This window comes from Dermacentor variabilis, chromosome 7, assembly GCF_050947875.1.
Source record: "Dermacentor variabilis isolate Ectoservices chromosome 7, ASM5094787v1, whole genome shotgun sequence".
NCBI classification, from domain to species: Eukaryota; Metazoa; Arthropoda; class Arachnida; order Ixodida; family Ixodidae; genus Dermacentor; species Dermacentor variabilis.
Window position 1 is genome coordinate 171400701 of NC_134574.1, and position 20012 is coordinate 171420712.

General features: G+C 42.8%; 1 protein-coding gene across 3 annotated transcripts in view; it reads left to right on the forward strand.

Moving 5' to 3' along the window:
* The window catches only part of Sptz (zinc finger FYVE-type containing 26 spastizin), a 164787-nt gene that overhangs the window by 108505 nt on the left and 36270 nt on the right, over positions 1–20012 (forward strand). For 2 of the 3 annotated variants that reach the window (XM_075700296.1, XM_075700295.1), the window contains 8 exons: positions 2136–2296; positions 3327–3460; positions 3556–3623; positions 4220–4353; positions 6257–6411; positions 8669–8830; positions 9530–9773; positions 19403–19498. In XM_075700296.1, coding sequence (XP_075556411.1) covers positions 2136–2296; positions 3327–3460; positions 3556–3623; positions 4220–4353; positions 6257–6411; positions 8669–8830; positions 9530–9773; positions 19403–19498 — 1154 coding nt within the window. Of the gene's footprint in view, positions 1–2135; positions 2297–3326; positions 3461–3555; positions 3624–4219; positions 4354–6256; positions 6412–8668; positions 8831–9529; positions 9774–18754; positions 19372–19402; positions 19499–20012 lie in introns of those variants that run through there. The other variant, XM_075700297.1, reaches the window with a different exon arrangement.

The window sequence follows — 20012 nt, forward strand, 5'->3', positions numbered from 1 at the left end:
TGTGTTCAAACACACACAATTAAACATGGCTTTGCAGTCATTGTGTCGTTGGCACTTTTGAACTGCTGCCTGTCCAATAAATTTATTAGCATGGAGGACAACACCGTTCTTGTCAACACTGACCATCGGGTCACGAGTGACATTGAGTAAATTGTGCATGCACTCGTGCTTTCTCTGTTTTTTGCGAGAGCAGTTCACAGTAACAATGAATAATGTGCTCTATCAGCATCTGCTTCCATGCACCATTACCTGTTTCTTTGTGGCATCACTTTGTGTTATGATTGTAATGCAGTTGAGCTCGCTTATAATGATAATTGTTTTAACAATATATCAGTTATAACAATGAGATGCTGCTGCACCATCAACTTTTATATTGTTTCCATGGTGAAATAACCCGCCTACTACAATGCCCCGATGCCGCATTATAGGTTATAAGGATGAAGTCTGGCTTCTGGGTGTCCGTGCCGATAGCTAGTGAAATGTGAAATCATTGAAAAGAAAACAAGAAATTCGAGCCACTGTACGATGGCCTGCTGCCCCAACAGATGCCCTTTTGGCCCCTCCAAACATGAATGGGCTGCGCCCATAGCTCTATGCCATGCCACCCTCCGAAACATGAATGAACCGTGCCAACTGCGCTGCTCCCAGATTCCTTGCTGGCTTCTCATTCAATGCAGTTCTGCAAACAGCCTAATCGCTCGCATTCATCTTTGTTGGTTGCATCGAAATCATTCCTGCCCACGTGGTTTCTCAGCCCTGTTTGACTCGCCACTAAAATGGAAGATGGCTGATCCACTCGCTGATCATCGGCAATGCATGACGTTGCCAGCGAAAAGAATGTGCACTGCTGTAGATTTGGAAACTAATTGCTTCTAACCGATGAGGCGATCATCACGAACGTGCTTGCATTGGATAACAACAGCAATGACAGCAGTGATAACATGGTAGGACAGGCTGCCTCAACGTTGTCCTCAAAGGAGGCCCGGCAGATTATTCAGTCCCTCTGGGGCTTCGTTTTCATGAGGAACCTTCTGCTGCATTATCTGGAGCACCTGGATGCCTTGGAGGAGGATGTCGGCAAGCTTTGCATTAAGCATGCAAGGCTGACGAACATAGGATTTTCTTGTGCAAACCAGTGATAAGTGCGCGGCGAGTTGCTTGTGGTGATCTCGACTCAGCGTTTCTTCTGGATTTGTCAAGTCAACAGGCTGCCACGGAAAGCTTCTCACATTTTTTAAAAGGCCCCTATTGGGTCCACCAAAGCAGTGCCTCGGCGGAGCTCGCATGTTGCTTGCCACCCATGACCCCCTTTTTTCAGTTGTCATTGCAGTGTCATTTTTTAATGCCGACAGCCACGACTTGTTACACACGATCGGAGCGCCCTGGAAGCCGTTAGATGAGTGAAAACAATCAGCAGCCGCATGGAGGAAAGTGGCAGGGAGGGGCTCTGGCCTCCTTGCCATTATATTTTTCTGACATCAGCTTTGCCATCCCCCTATATTGGTTTTTTCATGCAACCCAGTTACCACAATTATTGGTTATAGCTATGGAATTTTCGTGGCACTTGAATATTGTTATAAGTAGGTTCGACTGTATATGATATTTTTTTTTCTTCTGAGAGACCATAAGTCCCCCTTCACATTATATTTGTGCTCTTGTTATTTACATGAAAATACGGTACATGCAGAAATCAGCTCAAAACATTTTATATTTACTTCATTACACTATCCAATGATATCTTATATTGGGGTTTGACTCTACATGCAGTGTTAGATTTCAAGGAGATTTCAAGTCCACAGGGCAATACAGCAGGCTCCCTTTTAGATTAACTCTGTCTAGTTTAATGGGCTCTGATAAGCTAGACACTTTGGGGACTTATATTTACTTTCTTATTTATCTAGTGCTGAATTTCCGTCAAGCTTAAGTTCTGATATGATGAACAGATTTGTAAAGTCTCTTCACATTGATTGTAAAGGGAACCTGCTGCAGATGGTTTTAGTACAAGTTGTGAGAAAGGCCTGTGTACTGTTTACATAATTTCTTTAGCGTTCGAGTGTCTTTGTGAGTGCCTCTGCATTTCATATTAAAGCCTACTTTCCATGTTTACATAGCCGTCACATTTTCTTTTCCTTCAGCTGAAACTGATACGACTTCACAGTCTGCTGGAAGCATCTCGGCAAAGGACTCTGAAGGCACTGCATTCACGATGCCGTTGAAACCACCTCCACAGTCGGAATGGACTCCCGATGCTGCTGTGTCATGTTGCATGGCTTGCCATATTGAATACTTCAGTATGGTAAACACTCTGTATTGGCTGCTCTCTTTCCTAATCGCACCCTGCACCTCTCTTTGTGTACACCAGAAAAATTGGCTGGGGAGTCTTTTTTATGGCTCCTGTCTTTTTGGTGTCCTCAAAACATTTTCATGTGTGCACACAGATCTGCTGGCATACGAGTCCTCACCAAAGCGCCCCTCAAAGCCAAGATGTTCCTTTGGGAAATAAAGCCCAGTCATTTAATTTAGATGTACATTAGTAACATCAATGATTGGGTTAATTGGTTGGTTGGATGTACAATGTGGTCCACTTACATAATGGTATCACTTTTTGTAATGATAACTGGCTCTAGTGATGTGCTTTTCCTACAATGGTGGTCAAAATACTTAAGGATGTGCAAAATTATTTTGTGTAGAACAAAATACAGCAATAATGATAGAATTTTACAATTTAAGAAACATTGCCATAAGTAGACGGTACAGAATCACCTTTTTACTTTTCATAGCTAATACGCTTAGCATGTGCACCGGTTCTTGTAGCCCCTTGCTGAAGCCTCTTGTGTGTCATATGTGCCTTTGAGATTTGTAATCAGACAAAACTCTACTTGTGATAGCACATTATGCTCGGTGATTCCTCTGGGTTGTGTCATTTTGTCTGAGGTTTCTTGTGCATCATATGTCTAATCACATAAGAAATAGAATGGGGTTAGATACAAAGGGGTCCACCAAAATCTCTCGGACAGAGGTTGTCATTTGCTAAGTGCATGCTACTAGCAACACACTACTGTGCTGCAGCAATCACACAGGCTTCACCAAGGCACATAGTCTCTGTGCCTTGCTAGAGCACATTTGTTAATGTGCATCTGAAGAGACGACTAATGAATAAGAGCAGGTAGAGCAGCAGCAGCAGCACTACATGCAAAGAGGCATTACAGTGCTATTGCATATCCTTTCCGTGGTACTCTTATGTGAATACCCTTTAGTCCTTCTGTTTGTTTGTGATTGTCTTGAGATATGTTCATTTTCAAAGTTTTGTTTGGTCCTGCCTACAGTTCAGCCGAAGACACCACTGTCGACGCTGTGGTCGTGTTGTGTGCTACACATGTTCTCAGCAGAGCATGGTTGTAGAGGGCTTTGGCCAATACAAGGTCAGGGTCTGCGATGATTGCTTCAATCAGACTGCAAAGTAAGATCAGATTTCCAACAGTCCTCTTTTGTGAAGCATGTAAAGCTTCTTCGTACAAGGCTTATATGGCTACCTTGCCCCCCTATGCATTCCAGGCTCAAGAATGTGGAAGAAACTGCATCACTGTCCTCGGAGGAGCATGTTCTCCCTGTTGAAATATTTGGTGCGTAGTTTTTGATTTGTAACTGCAGCACTGGTGCTCACAGAATTTCTACTTCACAGTAGTATCATGAGAAGCCAACAAACAAAGACACCAAAGACAATAAAGGGGAAATTACTTGTACTTACTAATTGAGTTAAAGAAATGATAAATTAATGGCAATGAATGTGTATGAAAAAACAACTTGCAGCAGGTGGGGAACGATCCCTCGTCTTCGCATTACGTGTGCCATGCTCTAACCAATTGAGCTACCACGGCGCGTTTCCCCATCCACTTTCTTGGGTATTTGTGTGTTACTACTAGAACTAACCTTGGGAGTGTTAGCCAGCGCCACCACTCACAAACCTTGGCGGCAGATGTGGAACATCCTTTCTGCCGCAGGCGTCACGAGTACAGCGTCTTTGTTTTTTGGCTTCTCATGATATGAGTAACCAAAATCAGGCCCCTCGGTTAACCCCCTTTCTTCTCTTACTTCATAGTAGATAATTTGGAAGCATTACTTTCTTTACTATTTATTTCTGTGCTTCACCACCACACTGCTTTTAATGGTGCAGTGCATAGGAGTAACTAATTTGCGTGACACATTCTGTTCTGTGCAGATGATGCAGCAAGAAGTCGTTCTGACTCCGTCAAGACCCCGCGAAGTTCTTCCATGTCCAAGCGTCTTTTCTGGCAGCTAACCACTAGTGCTGAAGAGAATGCGGCTGTCAGAGAGCAGTTCTGCTACCATCAAGTATGCTACCTTCTGCTTGTTCATTAATTATAAGCGCATAGTGTAGTAAAAACCAGGCAGAAATTTGGAAAATTGGAGTCTTGAAGTAATCAACATTAGTTGAGGAAGGAATGTTTCAGGCCAGAGCCAAGGTTATAATGAGGACCCTGATGAAGGCAAGTGCCCTTGTTGTAATGTTGGCTGAAACCCAAGACATCCTTTGTTCCAGTGCTGCTGGTAGTGCAGAAAAACGCACTTACAGTAAACATACTAATTCTATGAAAAGCAGTCATGACATCAGTCTGAACCTCCAACAAAAAAAATAAAAATGGAAACATAAAGCTAGGACAATGCAGTTAGTCAAAATCAGCCACCTTTTTATGCAAGGAGAGGACTGAGGGCTGACTGCTTTTAGGCTGCCTCAGTGTATTCGTCTTGTAATAGGTTGGGTCAGTCAGTCTGCAGTTGGAATTGCAGCGCATTGCTGCCATGTTGGCATGACAGAAGGGCACAAATCACATTGTCAGGCTCAAAATGGGAGATAAACTGCTGCCAAGTGTCAAGACTAAATGGAGTAAAAGAAGCTAAAAGCAGAACTATCTGCCACAGTAGTTCAGCAGCTGAGGCATTCTGCTGCTGTACTCACACTCACAACTTCCACATAAAGTCTACAAACTGAGCTAGATTGGCCATGCCCCCATCCACTTCTTTTGGGTGTTTTTGCATTTGTGCTAAACCTAGCCCTGGGAGTGTCAGCCAGTGCCACTCTCAGCCATGGGTGAGGTTGCAGAGGTTATAGGTTTGGCTCCCATCTACAACAAGTTGTCTTTCACTTTCACGTACCTTCTCTTAATAATTCTACATTTCACTTAAAATGCACTGTTAATTTCCCTGATGCTTTTCTCTGTTTTAGTCTGTTGGCTTCGTATAGTTGCTCTTAAAGGACACTAAATAAAAGAATTATAGGAGCTCTGTTAGTAATTTACCCTTCTACGATACCAATAAAGCCACTGTTACCATAAGAAGAGACCAGGTAAACCAGAAAAATATTTAGCGGACACTGAAGCTTTGCCTTTAAGAGAGGAACCCGATGGATTTCGGAGATCCCTGACTGCTTGTCGCACTTCCCGGTAACCACAGCTTTCTCGCAGATGTGCTGAGGCATGCGCAATGGTGTTGTTGCAAGGAACCAAGCGGTGTTTGAGGTTCTGCGTAACGTAATTATGTTTTATGATATATTGAAATTAAACTCCGACACTGTCATGTCTGTAGCCTGTGTTTAGGTCGTACTTGACAATTTTTCTGATGTATTTTACTTTGAGGAATTGAATTAGTTCATTATTGCCTCTATGCCATGCGGAGGACCTGCATGGTTGTGGCTCAAAATGATTTTTTGCCAAGCGACATCCGGCGCCAACATCGGATTTTTTGCGATGCGGGACCCTGAATGCTATCGCATTAATACGCAAAGACAGAACACAGCTTGTGGCAGTGCCTTGAGGTTCCCGCGTGATCTGGCCATGTTGTCATGGAGTTTGACAGTATGTGCTTTGGTGCAGTTAATTTTTAATCAGTAAAGATCGGCCGCGTTGTGCATATTCTGAAAGAGTCACAGGCTGAACTTAGCAAGTTTCAATAACATTTATTGAACCACAACTGCTCAATACGAAAAAATACTTTCAATACTGTGACGTCACACTAACGCACCAGCGCTGGGGTTGTTCCATGAAATTTAAAAAATGAAACTTTGGCCATAATTTTTTTTTATGATAAACTTATTACCACAAAATTAAACTAAAACAGAGTTTTGAAACACCACCTTATCAGTCTAAACAGGTTTAATGTTTCTCTTTAGTGTCTTTTTAAGGCACAAGTTTCTAATGATGTGAATTCTTGGATATCATTTCTTGTATTTTTCTTTCAGGCTCCAAGCGTTTCGCTCTCGCTTGCCATTCTGGAGAAGCATTCCAGTCCGGCAGACTGTGCCATGTACATCTTGTCACTTTCTGATAGTCTCTTTCCTGTTTTGGCACCAAAGAGCACATCCGAGAGCTTTGTTGACTATGGACTCATAATCACGTGAGTGTCTGTACGCCCCCCCCCCTTTCTCTCTTCTGTTTCTGTGCCTTCTGAGTGGTTGGCTAGTGGGAATGTAGATCAGAGCTCAACAAAAACATATTGTATGACTAAAACGGCCACTTGCTAAAGTTAAAAATGTAAGAAAAAGAGACAAATACCGTATTTATTCAAATATAGGTTGACCTTTTTTTTTTCCAGAAATGTTACCCATAATCATCTATCAACCTATATTTGTGACCAAAGAATCTCGACCTATATGCGTGATCAAAGATAGCAAAAGTACTGAGCTATTGAAGTTCCAAAGTGGAACAGAGCTGCCACTGGAGCAGTGAGGGCCAAGGCTGCAAACCAAAACGCCCTGCCATGCATATCGATGCCATTCGTCGAAGCCGCGGTCGCGCAAGACACAAATACCGCATTTACTCAATTCTAATGCGCACCTGTACAGTACAGTATTGACTATATTAACAGGCATCGTGTCACAGGTGCCCAAGCAAACATGAACGCATCTCACTGGATGAACGCAGAAACTCATTGTCAAAATGCTGGAGTGAGGAGGCGTGGCAGCAACTGCCTCTCACTTCAACGTGAATTATAAGCGGCAAAAACAGTGTGCAGTGGACTCTGTCCCCGTCGCAGATCACTTTCAAGATAGGGCCGAGGCAATCGTATCGCTGAAGTGGATCGTCACAAATACGTCCTGCTTCGGTCTACTATGTTGCTTTGCTGGCAAAAACAATTTCCTTCTGTTTGTGACCGTCCTGCACGCAAGTTTCGGGTACTCTGAATGCCCGTGATGCAGCCCAATTTCTGTCTGTCTCCGCACACATGATCACTTTCCTTGTAAATGCGCCATCTTGTTGAACTCAGCACTCCATGCCGATAGAGCAAATGCAGAAAACGTTTAGGTGGTCTAATGGTTTAGGTGGACATGAGGTGGACTAATGCCCAAGCACACGTACTACAGCACAAGGAGGAAGCTACGGCAGCTAGGCTCACAGCGTGTAATACTTGATTCTAACGTACCGATTCCAATGGGTTGGCCTATGTTCGAATAATTCTTTTTTATTTTTTGCAGAGCACAATATATAGGGGTCGGCCTATATTCATGCTCAACCTATTTTTTATTAAATACGGTGCTTAAATGTCCTGGTTAAAGGCTAGTTGATTCATGTTTTTTTAAGAAACACGTAAATGCATTAAAAACACACAATGAACATATGAGAAATATGCCTGTTTCATATGTTTGCACATATTAGCCACATCCCAAATTCAAAAAATGTAGTCTGCACTGGGCTGTCTGCACCAGCTATCGTCAATATTGCCTTTTAATGCGAGAGCCAGACTTAAGATTCACGATTCAACCCAGAGCCAAGCGATGATATCCAACTTTATTTTACAGGCCGAGACTTGGGGTACCGCTTAAGATGTGTGTCACGAGAACAACCTCAGATGTCAGGCATATGAGACTTCAAGAATAATCTCGAAAATCCTCTGTAACTGTCTTGATTGTAGCGCAGAATGCGGGTACTCAATGCCAGATTGTGCTGTCTGAATGACAGACCTTTATTAGAACAGAAGATTCTGGGACCATGGAATGACACTCAAATTGCACTTCAACAAGAGCACTTTTCACATTTTAAATGGAGAGCAGCCTTGACTCCGGGCTCTAGCATTGCCTGACAGGCACTTGCGCATTGTGATGTGTTGTACACAGAATATGTATGTGCATCATATGTGTACATAGTTCATTATACGTTATCACTGTCACCCCCACTCTCTCCTTTTCCTTCTCTCTTTCCACTATGTATAGTAGCTGGTCAGAGACAAACTTTTTTCAACCAATCTCTCTGCTTTTCTAACATAAAAATTTTCTCTGTCTCTTGGGAAATACTAGCACAAATTTGTAATGTGGGTTATATGATGTGGAAATTGTGTGGCGCTGTGTGGCTTCACAGCAGTGCACACCATATTGATGTGAAGCCACATCGCAGTTCAACAGTGAGCAGTAGCAAGTGACTCTGACTGTGCATACAAAGGACAATTGTTTCCAGGACCAACAATTGTGCGGGTTTGCTTTTGTAAATATTTGAACATTGTTGTATCCATTTATTTCCATGGCTTACATGTGCTGTAAGTATGATGGGAAGCAAGTTGATGTGCAGGGGTCAGTAACACATACAAAAGCATAGTAATGACTTTCTGTTGCTTAGTTTTTCACATCTGTCTCACCTTCCTTTCCGTGCTTCCTTTTCAGCATGCTCAAGTCGTTGATCCTGAGAGCCAAGGTCAAGTTTCTGGGTGCAGGCATAACAAGTGGTGTTGCGTGCAGTGATGCCTACCTCAGGAGGCTGGACATTGTGCGGCTTATGGTCAATGCAAACTGCCAGCACCTTCTTCCAGAGGAAATGCTTATTCGGTGAGGAGTACTGAGCACGTGACATTTTGTATTCAACAATGAAATGGTATCAAGCATTCTCAGCTGCAATGATTCGCTTGTGTTCCGATTTCCAATTTAGTATCATGACATTTACGCTGCCATGTTATCACATGCTATTTTTTAACTCCAAACCCTTTCTTTGAATTGACTACCACACTGTAGTTTGCACATTATATACGTGAGTATTGTTTGGAGAGGTACCTCTGACGGTTTCTTTTTAACTCTAAGAGCTCTGAATGTAATCAGTCTCATCATATCTTCTGTAATCTATACAAGGAATTAATAAAAAGCTTGGACTTTAACTTACTTATCTAAAGTAAAAACTTGAACTTTAAATTATGTCCTCTGTAATGTGCACAAGCAATGAATAAAAACTTAAACTTGATTAATAAAATTGTTCTGTTGGTATTCTGTCTACACTAGTGTGCACGTCATCACAATCGGCAACCTTGGCGGGCTTCTGGCCTTTCATGGTTTAGCGTATGTAGGCAACACCTTGCTTGCATGTCTCTTATTATGTACAATTACTATTACTTTGACTGGCAATTGGTTCTCGGCAAATTTTCTCTTATCAGTGCAGTGCTGAATCTGGTTTTCTTTTCACTATTAGCCTCATTCTGTGCTGTTTAAGTTCTGATGCTGTTTTACTCTTAACTTAATTTTTATGCTGGCTTACAGAACTGCCAATGATGGAGATGAGCCTGGCAGCCGGCGCAAGGTTGGTCGCAGCCTCAACTCTGACCAAGGGCCAGAGCGCAAGTTGAGGGACCGGCTCATGGAGACTGAACGTATGGCCCTGGCTCTTGAAGTCTCCACAAAGTGTGGCCTTGAGACATCCGGCGTGTTTGCCGCCTGGGGACTAGCACTTCTGCGTGCCGGTGACTGGTCGTCTGCCAGGGAAAAGTTCTCGCATTGCTTACAGGTAGAGAATTTCTTACCTCAGCCATAGTGCGTCTACAACATGAGGGGTGTTGTGCATGTTAATCGGACATTTCATGTATCACCATTATCATGTGAAGCAGCGTGCTTGGCATCTGGACAGGCAAACATCTCCACCGTTCATTACTTATCTCTCTCAAGAGCTCCTATCTAAATACACAGGAAGGGAGAAATCATTTTGCTTGGCATCTACTGTACAAATTTTGATTAGGTGTGTTACAACTAAACTGAAAAGTTAAAATCAGTCAACTGCAGGACACAACTTTTTAAATTTATACCAGCCTGTCATTTTCTAGAAAATTTTTGCAAAATGAAACATCGAGTTTAGAATGTTGTAACTCAGTGGTTCTCAGCCATGCATTTGTCGGGGACCCCTTGTGGACCACTGGAAGTGATGGGGACTGCTTTCAGTGAGAGGGAGGCTATAAATTGAGGGGATACGCGGCTTTTGCATTGTGAAAAATGGTCAGCAATTCGATTTCTTGGAAATAAGATTTTCAGTTTCTGCCACTCTTTTTCTATATGATTCCGAAATGTCATCACTGAAAACCACATAGAAGCGCACTAAAAAATTTGTATCAGCCAAGGTAGGGAAAAATTTCGTGGAAATCGTGGAAGAACAACGTTTTTCAAGCCACAATATCTCCGGAATGATGCATCCGAGCACCTACACCTAGGTCTTATCAGAAAGCAAATTTCTCAGCCTTCAACTTTGCCACTTCAGCTATCTCCTCCATCCAGAAACAAGCACACAAAAAGCAATGGATTGAAGGTCATGCTGGAGTCCACGATTGGCTGAGCCAGCCATGTGATTCCAGTGGGTTCATTGGTTCAGCGCTCGCATCGTCTGCTTGGCTCTTTGAACCTCACGAGCTCTGGACAGTCTCCACTCTCTCTAATCTCGATGAGCGCCAAAACGGGCACTACGCGGGCATCGCAGAAGCATGGCCGATCATTCCGTTTGTGAACTTACCAGACCCGCGGCTAAGTATTCCGAGCATCGGCAGCGCGGACTTCGGGACCAAGCTTTGCGCGTGGAATCCTCGTACACGCGGCTGAGCTTTTCAGCACTTGGTGTTTTAGAATTCATGACCAAACACATTGTTTACGCAATCCTCAGACCCGCGGCTAAGAATTTTGCGCATAGGCGTTTCCAAGTCTGCAATCAAGCATATCGCGCACGGACTTCTTGGACCCCTCGTCTAAGCATTTCGTGCATCGGCGCCTTCAACTACACAACTAAGCCCACCGAGCATCGACTCCTCGAGCCCACGGCTAGGCATTTTGCGCGTGTCGGCACCTCGGACTGCACGACTGAGCATATGCAGTGTTGACTCCTCAAGCCTGTGGCTAGGCATTTCGTGCGTTGGCACCTCGAACTGCGCGACTAAATACATCGAGTGTTGACTCCTCCTACCCACGGCTAGGTATTTCGCACATCAGCACTTCAAACCCATAACCAAGCAAATTGCGCGCTGTCTCTGTTATCACATTAGACAGCTTTAGTTGGGCGCGCGCAGCAGCTCTGCATACACAGCAAACCCGTGGAGGCGTCAGTGCACATGCGCGGTACGCAGGAGCATGCACAGTATCTTGCGTGTGCCCGCAGCTTTTCAAGAGCTGCATAGCATCTGCTGCGAGCTCAGCGGGCTTTGCGGGTTGTTATCGCATGTCCACGAGATCAAATTTTTCGATATCACTCTTGCCGAAAATATGACTCCGGCTTTTGGCTCGACTTAGTGGCAGCTTTGGCTATACGGTTTCAGATGGTGGCATATTGCGGTGCTGAGTAGCACACTACTGGTTCCTACTCGTGCAAGTCATCAATCCCCTTCTCAACTTTCGCGTCCAGCCAACTATTGCCGTATCGTGTGCGCATGCTTCGCTACGTGCGCACAACCTCACGCACTGCATGCGTGGGTGGTTACGGACGCTCAACTAAAACTTTCTGTTGTCACGATGCCGTTACCAGAGTTTTGTCACCCACATCATTTCACGTTTCTTTTAACTCACCTCGACCTGTTCACTTAAACTTTTATTGTGGCTAAAAACTTACTGCATCATTGTTGACGCAGACATGCACGGCTTTTAATTCATACTTTCACTTTATTTCTGTAAATTCTGACAATAGGGGGACACACGCATTAGAAGCCCTAACAGCAGCTGCCTCATCCATACTTTCTCACTTCAACATTGTTTTAAATTTCCACTGTAAACACCATGCACTTATACAATATATTTAAGTATACACATAGGATAAAGTTTATTACATTTTTGAAAGAGAAGGAGGTAGTCAATGAAAAATTATTTCTAAAGTTAAGGATATGCCTAGATAATAAATATGTCGCTGTATGTTCACCTCGCTTCAAATTGCTTTGTGTGCTTTTTTGACCCTGAAAAATACTGTGACCCCTTCGACAGTCTTTTTTTTTTTTAGTGAAATGTGAAATGCAGGTGAATGACATGTGGCTCAGTATTGCTTGAAGGAAAAAACCAGTCAAAGAACACAAAGGACAAGAGGAGAGGTTCACACCACAACGACTGGCAGCTGCCTGGACCAACGACTGGACCAGTCGTTGTGGTGTGAACGTCTCCTCTTGTCCTTTGTGTTTTTTGACTGGTTTTTTCCTTCAATTATGTATCAACTGGCCCAGATTTCAACCCTTCAGTATTGCTTCTCTTGCCAGTAAGCAATGATAACGACTCATTAAAAAAAGGTGCTCTAATAATTTACAACATTTATCATAGATGGAAATGTTGTCGCTTGCACGCAGAGTTCATAAATATATACAGGGTGTCTCAATTAACTATCATGCACCCATATTTTAAGAAAGACCAATTGCTTTACTTGAAAAAAACCTAGTGCATTTTGTTTCCGGTACAGTGGAGTAGCTGCCAGTAATCTTTTTCAATACTGAGATTTAATTAGGTAACTGTAATTAATTATCGAGCTTGAGATTTACTATACTAATTATCAAAGTGTCAATGAGGCATTTGTAGGCACAGCCAAGGGACATTTAATTGCGGTATTTTCAGCGATGTACTATTTGCATACTAATTCTTTCCGACTAATTAATAAACCCCGCAAAATGAAATAAAAAAAATACCACGTGACTGTGCTCCTGCCCGCATCATAAAGCAGTGCCCTCATACAAGTTCCCTCTGAGTTAGCCAAAACGAAATAAAGGAAATAAAGAAAAACATCGTGATTGAGCTAGTTTATTATTGCCGCTTCCTGGCTTAAGTAACACATCGCGTTTGGTGTTATGTAGTTGGAAACAAGCTATGATAGCTGTTGTCTTTGCGTAGATAAAGGGCTTGGATGTTCTTTTTTTTTTTTTTGCCACAGGATTTATCACCACAAAAGTGAATGACAATGCCAGTGCAAAGGTTTAAAGGTGCGTTTTATTTCATCCCAGTAGCCATGTCTTTCTCTAATGAGCAGAAGGAAAACATGATCCTTGCCTTGGGAGCTGCAAATAGCAACAAGAGGAATGCTGCAAATATATATCAGTTATGGAAGGGCGGGGTAGACCAAATGCATTGTCTATCATCAGAAATTATGAAAACCTGAGACAAACCAGTAGCTCCCAGAACAGTGGTGGAGAACTTCATCTTTGAGTCCAAGCCTACGCACGGATGTTCTATCATTTATGGCCTCAAACCCTCATGCTAGCTAGCGTGCGGGACATGGCTGCCCAGTTACTAATTTCCAAGTCATCACATTGGAGGATTCTAAATGACTCGGCCTTTCACCCATACCACTTCAACGTGCACCAATGCTTGGAAGATAAAATTGAGTCCTCACAAAAGCCCATGAGTCGCCAGACTTTGAGCAACATCATGTGTACAGATGAAGCCAATTTTTACAGAAGCAGCCAAATAAATTAGCATAATACACACTCTTGGAGAAACTACAATCCACACTGGGTAAAGCGCAATCGGCACCAGTACCAGTGGTCGCCCATCGTGCGGTTCGGAATTTATGCCAGTGCTATAATTGGTCCCATCTTCTTCGCTCACACACTGACTGGACAGCGTTACGTGGACGAAATCCTTGAAGAAGGGGTGGATGAGTTTCTCAGCGAAGTCCTGCTGTCACGTCTTCCACTTCTATGGTATCAGCAAGATGGGGCACCCATATACAGCAGCAGCCGAGCACGAAACTGGCCGGATGCAACTTTTAATGCGCAATAGATTGGAAGGTTAAAATGGACGTTTGGGCGAGTTGGTAAGCCATTTTAAACAGAACAGCACATATTTTGACAGGGACAAAGAGGGAGACACGGCACGGACAGCGCTCGTCCGTGTCGTGTCTCCCTCCTTGTCCCAGTCAAAATATGCGCTGTTCTGTTTAAAATAAGATTGGAAGGCACAAGCCTGTAAATTGGCAGGCTAGGTCACCTGACCTCTCTCCACCCGATTTCTTTCTTTGGAGTTATGTGAAAGATTGTGCTTACGTGATCGAGATAGACGTCGGATGAGCTCAATGCAAGGATAACGGATGTCTGCTGTAGAGTTCCAGCGTCGGTCATCAAGAAAGCCACCGAAGATGTGATAAAGTGGACTCAATACTGCATAGCTGCAGGAGGAGACCTATCCGAGCACATCCTCTAGGCAGCAGCTGGTGTTCAACGGAGCTTGTGAATTTGTAAATAATAAGGGCACACTGAAATCTGATGGTTTTAAGGAAGAAAGGAAGGAAAAAACTTTAATGAGAAAAGCACCTGCGAGGTTGCCAGCCCAGGCTCAGGCCACCTGGGCATTATGTGCAACGATGAGGCATAGCCTGATGGTTCTAAATGCGTAAACATTTCTTTCATTAGCCAATGGAAAAATCGTCCCTCCATCCGTCTTGTAAGACGATCATCTTCAACATAGTACCTGCAACAGCAAGTGAATTCACCTGCGTGGTGCGTGTCGCTTCAACACCAACGAAGCGGCAAGGACACCGTGCTCACGGAGCTCTCAGTACATGCCGCACTCTGTGGCTTTTGCAGATTGCTTTCAAGATATGGGCCTAACCGCCGTGCCAGTCTTAGCCGCCTACGGAGCATGGTTGGTCACAGTTCATAATGGTTCTGTGTACCTAATAAATGTTGCATATATTTCCTTCATATGCTACATCTTCGTGGTCATTTCATCCCACGTCCACATCTGCAGCGGGTTATCTATAACACTAGTGATTATTGCTTCTACACGCCACTTTTAGCTCGTCTCATGCAGGTCTCCCTTAACAGTTCGGTATTGCAATTGTGCTTCTCCATTTCACGGTTTTGTCATGGTCGTTCTCGCAATTATACCAAACACGCCAGCATACTACCATGAAACATCACGTCGGTACTAGTACGACATGTTTACGCATCATTCAGGCAAATCCCAGAGAAGATTCCGCGTGGACTTTTTTTTTTTTTGTGCAGACGTCCCGATTGACAATTTGGCTCATTTAGAAGTGTTGCATTTACTTTATTGAACGCATCGGTTTTGCTTTTTCTCTACACGTGAGTCACTTCCCGGTCTCTTTATTTCGAATTTATTTTTTGCCATGATCCTGTTTCTGCAGCACGTGTACACTCTAATAAAAAGTCAAACTGTCACATTAATGTGGGTTTGGTCTGAAGCAAGCTTCTGCCCCGAAATATAGCTGCGACTCTTTCGACATGATGCGAGCAGAGCCGGGATTTTAAGACATTCTATGTTTATTGCATTGCTTTTCGCGTTTCATGCTTAGTCAGAGCGACACTTCGGCTGTATTATCAAGGGGCTTTTGTTATCAATGTGATCAGTCGGCCTTGAGAGACGAATAATAAGTGTGACGTAGAAATGAGAAGAAGGAATAGCTGCGAAGCCGAGAAACCTGCTGTTGGTGCTCCTTTCATACCATTATCAAGATGGTGTGCTGTCTCTTCGGGTTTGCCACAGGCAAAGCAGTTCAAAATCAGAATATATTATTACAACTTGGGTAACATTAAAAGTATTTAGTATACAAAAGGCGGTTACATAGTCAAAGACTGTATCGGGACCTCCTATTGCTTTCAATCAGCTTAGTTGAGGGTGCTGCTTTATTATGCGGGTGGGAGCGCACTCATGTTGTATTTCTATTTTTCGTCGGGTTTCTTCATCAGTCGGAAAAAATTATATGCAATTAGTATGTTGCTGAAAACACCACAGTTATATGCCATAGGGGGGGGGGGGCTACACATGCCTCATTGACACTTTGATAATTACGACAATGCTTCTTGAGTTAGATTAATTTATAATTACCTAATTAAATCTCAGTAATGAAAAAAATTACTGGCGGCTACTCTACTGTACTGGAAACAATATGCACTAGGCTTTCTTTGAGTAATGCAATTCTTTTTTTTTAAGTCTTGGTGCTTGAAAGTTGGGACACCCTGTGTACACTCTAGACACCGAAATGAGGCCAAGCTGGATTCACTCTAAATGAGAATCAACAGCAGTGATGCGCAGCAGCGCTTATACTCGTACTCACAGAAAAGAGAGAGAGAGATGCTGGTGTTTCTTTGGAAAGGCGAAGCAGTATTAGTGATAGCGAAGTATAAAACAATTTCACAAAGGAAAATTACACCATTGAGAGATGCCAGATTCTTGGTGGTCAGAGAGGACTCAGGCTGTGAAACTGAACTGTCTCCTACTGTGAGGTCACACGAAGTTTCTTCAAGTGAAACTGTTATTAAAGATTATACTATATATATCTATATATATAGTATGTGTGTGGGGAGAGGGGTTGGAAATCTGGTTGGGCCCAAGTCCCCTCCCCCCCCACCCAGAAAAATTAAAGCTTTCCACCTATGATGCAAGGCCTTCATAAAGAAAACCTCGTAATGAGCTCTATTCACTAGGCCCCCTGGCCTGGCACAGACACCTCACTGCACAACCAAGGCATCATACAAAAGCACAACTGGAAAGCACCTAGTAGCTGCATATCTCAGTGGCCCTCTGATCCTGAGTTCTGCAGCCATTGTCAAGGGAAGATGACTCGAAAGGCTGGTGCCTTCATTCAGTAACATGGTCAATTCTACTAAAAGAAGAAAAAAAAAATGCCACACTGATTGCACTGGAGACTGCTATCATGAGGCAGTCTGCAGGTACAACACTGGAACTATATTCATGCCCACACAGAGTTCTATACCTCATTTGATTTGTAACTCATACACCACGCTCTTTGTAGAGCAGCAGCAAAGAATGACAAAAGGAAAGGGGGGGGGGGGGTTTAGTCGAAAGCACACCAGATCAGGGGCCACATGACCAAGAAGCCCCACATCACAAAACACACCAAAGACTACAACATAACTGCGAGTCGGCCTAGTTGGAACATATTCATATTTATACTTTTTGTGCGCAAACAAACAGGGACGAAGAATAGGGGCAACACAAGGACAATCGCTCGTCCTTGTGTTGCCCCTATTCTTCGTCCCTGTTTGTTTGCGCACAAAAAGTATAAAGACTACAAATTTGGTTCCTTTTAGAGAACTGAAGAGAAGGTGAAACTTTGTGTGCACACATGTTCCTGGCAACCTCTCTCTCGATCACTTGCATGCGCAGCCCTGTTGAGAGCCGTTTTCTGAAAACTTTTTTTTTTGTATACCTTTCTGCTCAGTTTCTGGAGCTTATTTATTTGTTACCGTTAAGCCTATTTTGGCACTGCTTTATTTTTCTTATTTTTTTGGTCATGTTCCTTGGGCTACAGTACAGGTCGTGGCTGTCTCGCTTTTCTATCTTGACTTTTTGTATGGCTTTCTATTCACCCCGAAAGTGTGCTTGATGCAAAGGTAACATAACAAATGACGCTCCCAAAAACTTGTGTTGTGAAAAAAAAAAGGAAGATTGTCATGACCTTCAGCATGCATTTAGGTGCCTATGCAGTCAATACTCAACAAGCCTTCCATCACATTTTTTAAGCTCTCCAAGCCCTCCAGAAAGTTCAGGGGAGAAAAATACTGATGAATAAAATGTTCTCAAGGTATCACTTTGAAACTTTCTTGGATGGATCAAACTTTCATGGATCAAAATCCATGAATAAATAGGGAAGTTGATTTTCAAAGCCACGTCTCCCCTTAACCCTTTCAGCCGCTAACTTGTTCGGTTGATTTAAAACTTACTTCAACCGCATTTCCAAGATTTTCAGAATCAGGAAAAGTGTACAGCTGCAAAATACATTAACAGTTGTCAATCCTTTAGTGTGTTTTGTCATGTTTAGAAAATGTGGACTCCATGCGAAAACTCGTACAGGAAAATCAAATATGAGAACATCAACTATTCCATGTCTAGCCGCCTTGAAAAGCACCTATTCAGCCATTTAAAAGTTGTTCCTTGCGCAATGAATTGTGAAACACAGTGAAAGAAGTGAACCCGCTGCATGCAACATACTTACACCAAGTAAAAGTATCCAACCGTCTACTTTCCCATGCGTTTTACTAAAACATTTTGAACATGTTATTGAAACTTGCAGCACAACTCAAACCAAAGGTGTGACACATTTTAAATGTCATTTCTTTCACCAGTGCCTTTGCTGCTGATTCACAACCTTGGCATACACAGTTGTGTACACAGTGCCTCAAAGGGTTAACACAACATGTGGTGTGAAACAGGTGCCTTCTATTGCTACCTGGTAAAGAATGGTCAAACAAAAGTGCCATGGCAATTTAATCTGGAGAGCTTGTGAATACATGGTGTGGTCACGCTTAAGCAGAGTTGAATATCTGCAGCCACATTCAACCTGTTTCTGTATTTGCTTTTCAAGTATGCAAGCCTGGAAAAAGCATGCTCGCATGCATGTGCCGTAGAGAATTGTGACAAAAGCTTTGCAGCATGGAGGAGGAAAAACATTTCTGCAGTCGCCAACTAAAATGCCTCAAGGTTTGCAGTGGCCACGCCCACACTAAAAAGAAAAAAATAAAGAGAAAAAGGAAAAAAAGTATCTCTCTCTTTTCTTTTTTGCAGGTATGGATTCCGCAGACCTCCAAAAATGGCTGCACTGACCCCCATTTGGGAACCACTGCTGTAACTGTTGAATAAAAGCAGATATTGCTTTCCTATGAACAGCATCTGTTAGTGCATCTGGAGTGAACAAAATTGATAGATTACAGAGCATTAAAAAATATGGCACTAATTTCTGAATCAGAGTTTTGTAATGGGATACAAGCTGCAAGTTAATATCTTACGGTATTTGTCTGCTTTGGATGCTCTAATGGATGTATAGTTTATATAATTGCTATATCTGTTTATTGTGCAGAGGTACAGTGTTGTACAATTGGTGCATCAACTTGTTTGAAGTTTTCTACTTTTTTTTAGTTCTCATTTATGTTATCTTTTGACAGTTGAAACATTCTGCTTTCATGATTGGTATTAATTTCCAACAAATTTTGCTCGTACCAAACCACCGATGGCCTAATAGAGCATTTGTGTACTGCATATGCACCTGGATGGGGAAATCGGAGGTCTCCTTGAACGAAAACTTCCACTTAAGCGCCGACTTGTATTGTTTCACAGTGGAAGCAGCTTTCAAGTGGAACTGTTTTTTGGAAGAATAATGGAATTTATACGTGTTTGTGTGCTCTGCTTCCTCATGAAATGTCTTTGTTATGGCAGAAACTCAAGGATCGTGGGAACTCATCCAGTGAGAGCCCGCTGCTGAAAGAAATAATTGAAAACCTTGAGAAGTCTCGCTACCCTGGCATAAGCAAGGTGAGAATTTAGAATATAATATTCTACTCTGAGCTTTCATGTTAAAAGGGCCCCTAAATGATCTTGGAATGCAGCTGCTTGTTCTCAGCTGTGTTTTCTAAAGCTTCGTATTGCCATGTTTACACAATAGTAAGTCAACCTATTTTTTTTTTTAATTTGGGGAGGTCGACTTACAATTGAAACCAAAGCATGGAACCACCAATAAAGGCTTGACAAACAAAATATCAGAGAAGCTAGAGTCTGGTTACAATTTTATGTTTGCTCTGTGGCTCTACCCGCAGCATTTGGCTGTTCCGCACGCTTTTTCGAAATGATTTTTAAACTTTTTAAAACTATTACTGCCCATCACCTGTCCATCCACCTTCCTAGAAAAAGTTACATCCCACCTGTCATCATGAAAAAAAATGCTTCACTTTTTCACATTAACCTCACCCCTTATGTAAAACCCCCTACAGGGGGTCTTTAAGAAAGTAAAAATGAAATGAAATGAAATGAATCGTCATGAGTTCCCTAG